Source organism: Vulpes vulpes, chromosome 16 (assembly GCF_048418805.1).
Source record: "Vulpes vulpes isolate BD-2025 chromosome 16, VulVul3, whole genome shotgun sequence".
NCBI lineage: Eukaryota > Metazoa > Chordata > Mammalia > Carnivora > Canidae > Vulpes > Vulpes vulpes.
In genome coordinates this window covers 24,211,425-24,224,127 of record NC_132795.1, presented here as the reverse complement: position 1 = coordinate 24,224,127, position 12,703 = coordinate 24,211,425, and the positions used below count along the sequence as shown (strand labels likewise).

At 41.7% G+C, this 12,703-nt stretch overlaps 1 protein-coding gene across 6 annotated transcripts in view; it reads right to left on the bottom strand.

The window, feature by feature from the left end:
• Nucleotides 1-12,703, bottom strand: part of ANKRD44 (ankyrin repeat domain 44) — a 327,787-nt gene that overhangs the window by 209,197 nt on the left and 105,887 nt on the right. For all 6 annotated transcript variants that reach the window (XM_072741290.1, XM_026002615.2, XM_026002617.2 and 3 more), the window contains exon 2: nucleotides 7,237-7,320. In XM_072741290.1, coding sequence (XP_072597391.1) covers nucleotides 7,237-7,320 — 84 coding nt within the window. The remainder of the gene's footprint in view (nucleotides 1-7,236; nucleotides 7,321-12,703) is intronic.

Genomic DNA, 12,703 nt, shown 5'->3' with positions numbered 1-12,703 from the left:
AAAGAAAGAGCCCTAACCCTTTATCCTAGAGATGTTCACATTCTCAAGCTATTTACGATGTACATCTTTTAGTTGTAAGATTTGGCTTTTTGCCGTAACAGTGTTTAGCAATGGAATACTAATGGCATTCATTACATTTGGAGTGTTTCCAGAGCTCCAAACAACTCTCTCTATTATCCGGATGGTACAAGTCGTATACCCTTGTAAGATTTATCATTCACAGGGGTTGGCTCTTATACCTCCAAGGCCAGCACTGGAGAAATGGGGCTTCAAGCTGTTGGGCATCCCTTGGAGGATAATTAGGAATGATGCTAACCAGACCTGCCTTCACACATTCTAAATGGCCGTGAAGCCACATCGCTGCAGCCTGCTCAGTGCCGTCTGGAGTTCATGAATCATTCTCTACAGGACACAGGTCACAGCTCCAAACCACAGCCCCACATCCCGGGCAGTGGTCCAACAAGGAGCAGGAGATGTGACAGTGTTGCCAGGCACGTGCTGAGAGACAGGCACCTACCCTCAGGACAAAAAGCACCCCTCCCAAAGCTATGAAGGGACCACCAGCCTACCCCCAGGCTAGTGAGCCAGAGTATTGTCAACATTTGAAGAACGCAGGCCACTGCTCTCTCCAGAACACCAAGCCATTGGCTTCACACTTTAAATTTCCAGACACAGGTAGCCAGAGAATTCTTAACTGTTGCATATTTGCTGATCTCATCCACAGTTAGCAAAACGGTGGTCTGCAGGCCAGATTTGGGCCACAGATACATTTTCTTTGGCCTCAACAATGCTGGATCACTTTTTGGAACCAACTTTTAACAACTTAGAGATTTCCTGTATTTTCTTTTAAAAAACGTAGTAAGTCTGGGCCACCCTGAGCCTGCGTTCCTGCATGGCAACACTGAAAGCTGAATGGGTCAGCAGGCTTCTATCAATTATGGGACTTGAGGGCGCCACTCCTGCCTGCAGCTCTCTTGCTCTCTGCAGTTTCTGATTTAGGTCCAATTTAGAAAGTGCTTAGATCTCTAAGCTAACAAAACATCTCAGATTTTTATCTCACTATCAATCCTTTCTTTAAAAAAGAACAAAATCAAGTAAGATATATGTGAGGGAAAACACACAAAAATCTAGAAGCTGAAAAGGCTGTGCTTGGGGCACCTGGGTGGCTCAGTCAGTTAAGCGTCTGCCTTCAGCTCAAGTCATGATCCCAGGGTCCTGGGATTGAGTCCCTGTAGGGCTCCCTGCCCAGTGGGGAGTCTGCTCCCTCCCCAACCCCCATACACACACGCACATGTTCTCTCTCTCAGATAAATAAATAAGTAAATAAATAAATAAATAAATAATAATTTTAAAAGGGTGTGCTATATAGTCTGTATTCCTAATGTTCTAAAGAATCTGACATGATAGAATCAAGTGGAGAAAAATTTAAAGGTAATAAATTTATCACTCAAGGATCTATAGGTAGAGCCATATTGCACCCTTCTGGGTGGATTCAAAAAATATATTCTATTTTTAAAAGAAATAGTACAAACTTTCAGTTTTTAAATAAGTATCATGAAGATATAGTGTCCAGCATGATGACTATAGTTAATAATACCATATTGCATATCTGAAAGTTGCTAAGAGAATAGATCTTAAAAGTTCTCATGACAAGAAAAAAAATGTTGTAACTATATGAGGTGTGGATGTTAACTAAATTTGTGGTGATCATTTTGATATAAAGACATAGTGCAAGACCCCTACACAAATACACACTAAGAACAAATTACAAGCTTATTATTGGTAATTTGTCTTACTTATTTTTTAGAAAACTTTCATCATACATTGTTGGTACAGCTGTTTTTTCTCACTTCAGCCTTGAGAGTAGCAAGCCACTATCACCCAAATTAATGCTTATAGTTCAAAACTAAAGCTTAATGGCTGTCTCCCCTTTCTTCATTATAAGGTTTTACCATTGTAAGCTTAGCTTTCACTTCAAGATTTATTCTATTATATCCACATATTATCCCTTCCTATCTTGGAATTGGAGAGCACAAGCAAAATGCACCAATATACTTGGGTCAAATCTTATTAGGGAAAATAATAAACATTAAGAGCTTGACAAAATCATTTTTGTATAAAATAGATGGATTAAAATAATCAACTTGGGGATAGTCCAACTGTAAAAAAAAAAAAAAAAACATTTTTGAAGTTATTGAGGAAAAATAAAACTGAATATGCACCGGGTATTAGAAGATACCAAGGAATTATTGTTGATTTTATTTGGTATGATAATGGTGTGTGTGTGTGTGTGTGTGTGTGTGTGTGTGTGTATTCTCAACTGTTAATGACTCTTTAAAAAAGAAATAGATATCATGGTTGTGCTGTCACATGGACTTACAAATCTTGGAATTGTAGTCCTTCATGGTTTAAACATCACCTAGTCCAGGCACAAGAAGGAGGTTTTAAATTTTTTTTAAGATTTTATTTGTTTATTCATGAGACACACATACACAGAGGCGGAAACATAGGCAGATGGAGAAGCAGGCTCCCCAGCAGACACCCTGATGCAGGGCTTGATCCCAGGGCTCTGGGATCACACCTGAGCCAAAGGCAGATGCTCAACCACTGAGTTACCCAGGTGCCCCAGGAGGTTTCAGTTTAAAGGGTAACTCCAATTTAATAGTGCTGTCCTAAGAAAATTTGGTCTTTAAGACTCAATAGTAATGTTAGCTAAGGGCACAAGGTAGGAGAGTGGGGCCAGTGCTACAATTAGTCTCCTTCAGAACCACCAGTCTAGTGGTCTTTCAGGAAGCTTATTACTTGTCAAGTCAGCTCATCGCTTCTTTACACACCTGAGTCTATTAAGTTATTTCTTATATTTTGAACTGGAAATATTCTCTGTACCGTACCACCACTGACATAATGGTAAGTCTGGTTCCATTTTAACTTGACAACATTTGAACTATTTGAGGAAGTTCTCCTGTCCTTTCCAGATCTAAAACATCATTTCTTCAACCCCTCCTCACATGGAATGGTTCCCTCCCTGTCTTTGGGACAGGCAGTAATGATCTCTGTCCCCACTCCAGTATGGCACTGTAGAACTGTCTGTTGGTGTCATGTTTTCATAGCAAAATCTCAAAAATGATTTTGAGTTCAAATTTTGGTTTTCAGGATCTGTGCATTCATTTTGAATTCAGATACTCCACCTCGAGCTCAATTTGTTAGTCTGATAAAGCCTTCTAAAAATCTTTCTAGTTATCAACCATATGTTGGTCAATTTAAATGGATTTTTCAGAGTGTAAAACTGTCTTCCCATATTTCTAGGCCTTGGCATGCCATTAGTCAGAGAAACCACAGAAAGACTCAGAGTACCCGTCCTGATCCTCAGGTGGCTCCTCAAATCCATCTATAGATTTTTGATCTTACAAAGAGAACTTTCAGTCTTACAACTGAGAGCTGAGGGACACTAACAAAGCCAGACACTAGTTGACAATGTGTCAGAAATGAAAAATAGGCCACCACAAATTGACTCAACATAAATAATAAAGCAAGGTTTAGTCACTCACTCAACATGTGTTATAAGGACTGAACTAGGCTATTGAACAAAAGAGAATGAATGATACAACCACCATGTCATCAAGCACATAGTCTCTCAAAAGTAAATAGCTCAAGTAAAGTGGTCAGTGAGGTACAGGGAGCTATGGGAGGTGACAGCAGAGGTAAGTTTCTCTGGCCAGGTCAAGAGATGGAAGAAGAGGGGGCAGAAAGGAAGTGAGATTTAGGAAACTCAATGAAGGAAACAGTAGATCTGAAAAGGCAGATGGGATGGGAACAGTGGAGAAGTGAGAAAAACATAAATATCAATGGGTTGAATAACTTCATTCAGTTGACACACAGGGTCTATGAGTACTGCCAGCAGGAAATAAAGTTTGGAAAAACACAGAAAGGCAAAGCTGAATGAGATTGCTTCCCAAATCAGGACCAAAAGATATTTATACCAAAGAATATGCTACCCATCAAAAGACACAGGAGGGTGGGGAAGGAAAAAAAAAACAGAAAAAAAAATCAGAACCTAGGACAAAAAAAGAAAAATAAATAGGACTCAGGAGAGAAGAGCAAAGGGTGAGTGAGAAGGAAAGAAGATAAATATTGTCTTCCTGCCAACAGGAGGCTCTTTCATTATTTATTTCCCTTCCTTGACATTTAAATGTGCTGGTTAGTGGCCTCTTTTCCCTCTCAAAATGTAGCCCCAGACTTAGATCACTAATCCTTATTTGTCTTCGTTAACAATCACTTTTCCTAAACTGCCTAAGCCACCCCCAGCAAAACAGTCATCACGACTGATCCAAAGGAGTGTTGACAAAGAAAAGCATGACATTAAGAGGACAGCTCACTGCCTCCAACACACTGGATAAGAACATAGGAAATCAAATGAGGTTCTTTAAAGTCACTTGAGGGAAGGAAAAGGGGGAGATGAAGAAGAGGGGAATCTACAGAGGTGACAGTGAAGGGAAGGCACCGGGGCCTGGAGGAGCCACACCATCACGGGAGGAAGTCGGGCATTCCTCCACTCATCCCTCTTCCTCCTTCTATCCCACCCTTCCCTGCTGCAGAGCATCCAAAAGGCCACAGACAAGCTCCACAACAGCACGCCCTAGGAGTCAAGTCTGCACATGCTTTCATCACTCCCTCATGATTACCTACCCCCCTAACAGTGTCCTGCATTTTCCCTTTCAAGATAGATGTCAGTATGCTTTCTTATCATGACTTCTCTGCCATCTCGCAAGCTCCATGAGGGTAAGAGCGTTCTTCCCACTGCTTGTATCTTTAGCACTCTGCGTGGTGGGTCCGAACCCCGTAAATCACTCTTAAGTGAGTAAGACTCTACACATACCAATACGTGTTACACTTGAATTCCCTAAAATCCTGTAGTACCAAAAACTGGTGTGGCCAAGATTGTGAACTCCTCATGTTCTCCAATCTTTAGGACACAGTTATACTCATTTCCCAACCTCCCTTGTAGGTAGGTGTGGCATGTGACTGAGCTCTGGTCAATGGGTTGTGTGCGCAAGTGATTATGCCACTTCCAAGATGAAAAAAAATCCTCCTGTGCTCCCCTTCCATGTTCCTTTTTCCCTTCTGGTTGTCTGGACTGAAGATGAACCCCTTGGGTGACCTTCGAAGCTACATGTGGATACCTGGAACCCTACGTGGAAAAGAGCCACGTCCCTAATCTGGTCAAAAGAGAACTAAACTTCTCTGATATTTGTGAGCAATTTTACATTTGGGGTCTATGTGTTGCCGCAGTCAACCTATCTGATTCCGTAACACAGGGCGGGTACAACCAAAGGAAGCTTTCCTGACCTTGACCAGCCAGCAACTGTGTGTCACTTTCCTGAGGAGAAATGAAGGCCACCCAGAGGACAGCGCAATCTTTCTCGGTGTGTATGACCAAACCGAAGTCCCGCTGGCTCACAGTCGTCAGGAAAAGACAGTAATTGACCTTGCCTTGGGCTTGCCCGGGCCTGGGCCACAGCCACGAAGTGGGCGACGCAAGCTCTGGTGGTGGCCGAACCCGCCCGACGGCCTGCTGGCCTCGGCTCCTCTCAGAGGCCAGCGGCGCCTCGGGACGCCCAGCTGCCTTCCCCGGCCGCCTGGCCCTCGCCTCACCCCGCTCACCTTGCCAGGCCGTCAGGAATCCCTGCCCCGTTGTGTTCGGTGCCAGCTGGTCAGAAGCTGCCAGATGCTTTTTCAGAGAGCCACATGCCGCCAGCCGCACCAATGGCCCTCCCAAGGCCGCCCCCAGCTACCCTCAGGTAATCCGTCTCCCGCATGTGTCTGACACCCTCCCTCTGACACTGACACCCTCCCTCTTTCCACCTGACACTGGAGACTCCAAAGGCAAGTCCTCCCCCTGACGGCCTAGAGCCTCGAGCTAACTGACCACGTGAGGAGAATCAGGCGCGCACGCGTGTACCTGCCTGTTCAGTCTCCGTCTAGGAAACTATTAGAAGGTAACTTACTGACTAACTCTTCACTTTTCTTTACTGCAGTTTTGTTTGTTTGTTTGTTGATTTTTTAAAAATTTTATTCATGTTTTCATGAGGGACACAGAGAGAGAGGCAGAGGCACAGGCAGAGGGAGAAGCAGGCTCCATGCCAGGAGGCCGCTGTGGGCCTCAATCCCAGGTCTCCAGGATCACACCCTGGGCTGAAGGCAGACGTTCAACCCCTGAGCCACCCAGGTGCCCCTGAAGGTTTGTTTATTTCAAGAACTTCCATATCTATTGGTTCTTCATATTCTGGGGGCCATAGACCCTTTTAAGAACAGGGTGATGAAATGTCTTTACTTGTTCACAGAAAAAATACATGTCCACAAGCACACACGGGTATCACGTAAGATTTCAGGTACATACAGGATGCCAGGTTCACCCATGGGTCCAGGTTCATGGACCCTCTAGGACAGAGGTCAGCAAACTTTCCCACTAAAGGGCCAGATAGTGAATATCTTTGGCTTTCTGGGCCACACACAGTCTCTGTCATTAATTACTAATCAACTCCACTGCTGCAGTGTGAAAGCAGCCATGGCCGTGCTAAAACAGAAGTTTATTTATAGGCATTGAAATTTGAATGACATATAATTTTCCCGTGTCACAACATATTGTTCTTCTTTTCATTTTTTTCCCCCGTTTAAAAAATGAAAGCCATCCTTAGCTGGTAGCTTATACAAAAACAGGTAAGAGACCATAGTTTGTCAACCCCTACTGGAGGGCATAGGTTCCAAATGCAAAAATAGTACACCTTTATTTTATTAACTTCCAGTGGAAATTTCACATTTCCTTCCATTATGAAGGGAGGCAGCAAATCTCAGTAGTGTCACCAGTAACTGTCACTCGGTCACCAGCAGAAATCACAGGTATGTTCATACCACACTAGAATGGTCACAGAAAACACAAAATATTGATCATGTTCACCACTATTCTTAAATTATGCTCATTATTAGATCTTCTGCAGTATCTTGCTATTTAAATGTGTTGATAAAAAAGAACATATATTATATCACAGATTTGGTATTGAATATTTTGAGAACTATATTTATGTATGATTGATTTCCATTCTAACCATATATATTTTATTTTGTGGATTGAAAAACAGAATTCTGAGAAGCAGTCCAGAGCTTTCCTCAGATACCAAAGAGGTCTATGGTACAGAAAGGTTAAGAGGGCCAGGGCAGGAAAACCATAGCATCTCCTACCAGAGCATTCACATCTTCAGTTTTGTGGATGAGCATCCGTATCTCCTCTGGATCACCGCTGAAGATTGCTTGGACCAGTGGTGGCTGTAAACACAGGGGAATTTGAATTAGAACAATAATTAAGTATGTTTGATTGTATTCAGATGCAGATGGCTACAAGATGTGTTCCCCAAAAGTTTATTCAACAATCATCAATTGGCAGACAAAGGTGAATATAGCTCAGACTCCCCATCACTAGAAGTCTAGTGGGGGAAATATTTGCATAAATAACTATACCACAATTTGAAAGCCATAACAGACAGTCATATGTAACCTCAGGCCATGAAAATCACTCATAATCGAAGATGTCCTTGAAGCATCCTTAAATTTCCCATCAAGGAAATTACCAAATCTGCAGTTATCGTTCCCAGCCTCTCATTAGACAATATACCCCAGACAATTCTATTTCTAGAGGATGTTAATGGCCAAGTTTCTGACCCCCTAACACTTCTTTGTCAATGTTTGGAAAGCCCTTGAAATCAATCTCAAACGCTTCCCATAGCTAACACTAAAGGCACTGAGTGTTTCAGATGTGATTACATCCTACTATCTATACAAAGTAAGTAGTATAATGATGGGGTGGGGATCATGAAGGGGGATATTAGGGAGCAATTATTCTTGAGCTCACCTACATTAAACAAGGCCTAAAAGAGAGTAAAAGGATTTATAAAGCATGATGGAAACAAAGCTAAAGAGAAACTAGCTCTGCTTGGATGGTAGGCAGGGTACAAAGAGTATATCTAGAAAAGCTTCGTGGAAGGCACTTTAGTGATTGCATAGGAGTTTGCAAACAGGGAAGGAAAGGCATTCTAGGCACAGTGATCAGGATGTGCCAAGTTGTGGACATGCTGGTCATCAACCTGGTGACCAGAGTGTCGAGTAAAAGAGGAAACGTGGTAGGCTCTGGAGTTGATGTTGGGCTTGCCCCATGTGGTGAAGGCCTGTTCAAAGCCAGCTCCACCATTTGCCAGCTTTTCAAAGCCAGCTTATACCACTTCCCAGGTGTAATCTGGGAAAAATGATCCTTGCTGCTCAAGCCCTCCTAGGATTGCTATTAGGAACAAGTGAAATAATACATGGGGAAGCCCTCTGTAACTATACAACCTGACTCAAATAACAGATATTTTTAATAAGAAGTGCTTAATAATGCTAATGTAGAATTTGACAGCTTTTTTTCAGACTTTAAAAACTTTGGCAATTCAACACACACTCACACCTCCTAGAAATACTTTACAGTCATTCCTGGGTTTGTTTGTTTGTTTGTTTGTTTGTTTGTTTGTTTGTTGTAGAGTGCAAGGAGAAGGAGAGAGAGAATCTTGAGCGGGCTCCATGATCCCTGAGATTATGACCTGCAACAAAATCAAGAGTCAGATGCTCAACCAACTGAGCCACACAGGAGCCACATTTACAGTAGTTCTAGTCAGCAATTAGATGATAGCAGTTTCCCAGATGTGTCTGGACATAAGAATCATCTGAGATGCTTGTTAAAACAATGTTCCAACATCCCTTCCCTGGAGATTCTGAGTTAGTCTATCTGGGGTGAGGACTTGTGAATATATTTTTAATAAATGCTCATTTAACTCTTAGAACAATGGCCTAAAGTAAAACCATTGGCATCGCCTGCCTCAATGTCTCCCTGGGGTATCTCCAGGAGAATCCCAGTCCTTATCATCCCTGTAAATTTTCTTTTCTCTTTTTTTACCCTCCTGTTGCCTTTCTTATAGTCTGATGTTGTTTCTAATTATTTGTGGTGGGGGCGATATAAGTAGTGTCAGTAGAACATAGTAAGACTCCTTGCGGAAACACTATATTAAAAATGTTAATTTGTAGGATGTCGGAGTAGTGCAGTCAGTTAAGCATCTGCCTTTGGCTCAGGTCATGATCCTAGGGTTCTGGGGTCGAGTCCCACATCAGGCTCCCTGCTCAGTGGGGAGTCTGCTTCTCCCTCTCTCTCTCTCTCTACTGCTTGTGCTCTCTCACTTGCTCACTCCCTCTCTCAAATGAATAAATAAAATATTTTTAAAAATTAAATAAAAATGTTAAATTGTAGGAGCGCGTGAGTGGCTCAGTCAGCTAAGTGTCTCAGGGTCATGAGATCAAGCCCTGTGTCAGGCTCTGTGCTAGGCATCGAACCTGCTTAAGATTCTCTCTCTGCCTCTCCCTCTCGGCCCCAACCACACTCTCTCTCTAAAAACAAATAAATAAAAAAAATTAAAATGTTAAGTTGCAGATAAATATTTCAATATGCCAGGAATTTTTCTGTTTTCCCCCTGCCACAAAACTTTCCAGCAAGTAGACAGATAGACATTTTTCTTTTGCCCAAAATATTCTCAATTCTACTCCTTGCCAAGATGTACAATTCAAAGATAGTTTCTCAAATTGCCAAGAGTTAAGTAGCTGGAAAGAAGCTTGAAAAGAAAGCACGTTTTCTACTACTTTGGTGTCAGCTGGTTAATCTGCCTAAAAACAAGAAGATCCTTCCACTTGCTTCTGACTACCTGCTAAAACCAAGTCTCTGGGTTATTTGCCCCATGGAAAGGATCATATTTCACTAAAAAAAGAGAATCAGACACAAACTCAGGACTTTAACAACAATATTAAAACTTGTCATTCTGTTTCATAACCCTGTGTCTGCTTTGCTCATGGCCAAATGCTCGTGTGTACTTTTCTGCCTTTTTGAACCTGAAGAGAAAACAAATAGCAAGCCCATGAACCATAGGACTTAGATGACAAGCAGGGGCAGAGTCTGACAAGACTTTAGTGTTAAATCAACATTGATCAATTAACAGTTGAGAACAAACCCATCCCAATAGTTTTGGTGTCACTACTTAATCACTTCAAGGAAACACAGCTAGTTAAGCAAAGCCTCTCGTCACTCACGAGGGTAAGGAATGCACACAGATGTTCTGATATTCTGGGCTTCAGTCCTCACACTTCTCAAGAAAGACAAGGGTTCCAAGCTATGGCTGGAATGTTCCCAAGGAGAGCCACCCTGACAATGCTGCCAGACAAGGATGTTAGCTCGGTCCTTCAGCAAAGCTTCCCAAATACCTCCAGGCCCAGTCACTAACTCTTTGGAAGGATATTGTTGATGCACAGAATTCCCCCAGAGAATGGTGTGCACACGTGCCTAACACCCTCTGGGCCTCACTCTGCTAAAAGTTGTTTTACAGAGTATTGTGAATGCACAGAATTTCCAGCATTCATTTGGAAGAAGCAACTCTTCCAATCCTACAGTCACATATATACATACATATACCCACATGTGCATGCATACATTTTCCCATACATATACATAATTGTATCTACACTCACGCTTGTATACACAGAGATACACATTGATTCACATACAAATCCCTCACACTCCCTCGGGAAGAGAAAAGTGCCTGTTCTCCAAGCCTCGAGTCTTGCTAGATGGCTATCTTCGGCCCCAGCGGGGCCGGGTTACCAACTATGACATCACTGTCTTCACAGCTGTGAATCCAAGCATCATAGGATTCCAAATCAGAACTTCATAGATACATGCTTTGCTAGACAGAAGCTGTGTGTTTGCTTAGATGTAATTCTTGAACTAAATTACTGTGACTCTTTAGTATGTAATATTGAAACACACACACACACACACACACATTATGGGTGTTTCTTTTTTTCCTCCACTCTTCCAAAAAAAATATACCTAGAGAGCACTTTGACATTCCTTTTTGTTGGGACTTTAATCTAATCTTGCCATTTTATTTTTCCCTAAGTAATACTTAACCTGAGAATAAATATTTGGAAAAAAGATACATCTAAATATTGCCTCCATTACATGATTTTAAGAAAGAAGGAACATTCTAATCACAATATTCTTGCTCATAAGTAGCAAGTACTTATACTCTACTGACCACTAATTTGGCAACCACTATATGTGTCATGATGTTTGCCCTGACCTCGATAAAGCTTAGAAGCAAATTCTCACCTGTGAAAGAATGGAGTATATACATTGGTATGTGCAGCAATTTCTTTTTGAAGTTTCATACACTTCAACACTAGCAAATGCAAAATATCAGTGCTATGTATGCATTAGGGTACAAAGTTGAATAAATACAAACTCATAACAAGGGTCAAAGTTGGGAAAGACAAACAGTGGCAGGGAAAAAAAAGGATTCCAATGCAATGAAACCATTGGTTATCAATGAAACTGAAATTCTGAAGACAGGTATGCAATAAGTTCAGTGTCAATTACTAAAATTTCCTTAGGATGCTTAGCAAGTATAAACTGGAAATGATTGCCATGTGTCATGTGCTGTGGACATTGGCACAACCCCTCAAATAGATTCAGAAGGCAGAAGCATAGTTGACCAATGGCATAAGTGGGACTCAATATTCAGATGTCTTTGTCTTTGTCTTCCAGCATCACCATTAGTACTCCACCATCTTTACCAGGAGCATGGACAGCTGCCTTCTAGAGGTGACCGTCTGCAGGCTGATGACATGGACCCCTCTAATACAGAATGCAGAGCAGAAAGGACCCTTGAATTTAGCAGCCATCATAAATCATGCAGCTAACCTTGGCAACACTAGGAACTGAAAATTCATCATCAAAGGCCGCTTTCTCTACCTACATCCCCTAACAGCCCATCAAACATATTTTTTATTTCATTGTCGGTCTTTGAAAGTAAATCGGGAAAATATCTGATTTCCAAAAATAAGACACTGGATTAAGTGTGTATTGATACAGTATTTCTAAATTTTGAAGTAGAGTTACAATTCCACTAGGGGGAGCGAGATGGTAACTTGTTACCTGGGAGATAAGAGGAACTGTTTGGGTAATTAAGACAAGGTAGCTGGAAGATCCACTTACTTAGCCAAGACCTAAAAGAACTGAAGCTTCTGAGAGAGTTCTTGGTAATAAGTGAACACACACATTACATACATACCAAAACAAAAAATAAAAAGCAACAAAAACAAAGCTTTTCTATTGATCCCCAAGGATCCAGGATTTTAGGAAATAAGAATAATGTAATCTAAAACTTGGGTGTTAAAGTATCCTTTTCATCACTTACAAAACTCAATTCAACTATTCCTTCAATTCCACTTTTAAAAAGTGCTACTGGTGGCATCAGACAAGCCATTGGTTTAAGAGTAAAGCCCATCACAGGTTTTATGGAGAGAGTGTAGAGTACTTATTCCATTTTGCAGTGGGGTATGGGTCCCCCTCCAAAGTCCCCTAATGAACCCATCAATTTGATTGTCACTAAAACCTTAGATAGCATACTTCACATTCCCTTTCTTGGAGCCGCATGTTCTTTACGAATAAATTGGCTTTGGAAGATAAGCAGACTGATAGAGGCTGCGGTTCAGCCTCTATGAGACTACAGTCAACAGTAAGAAATCTGAAAAGAAGATGCTCCAGCTTTTCAATACAAATTCCTGGCATGCTGCTTGT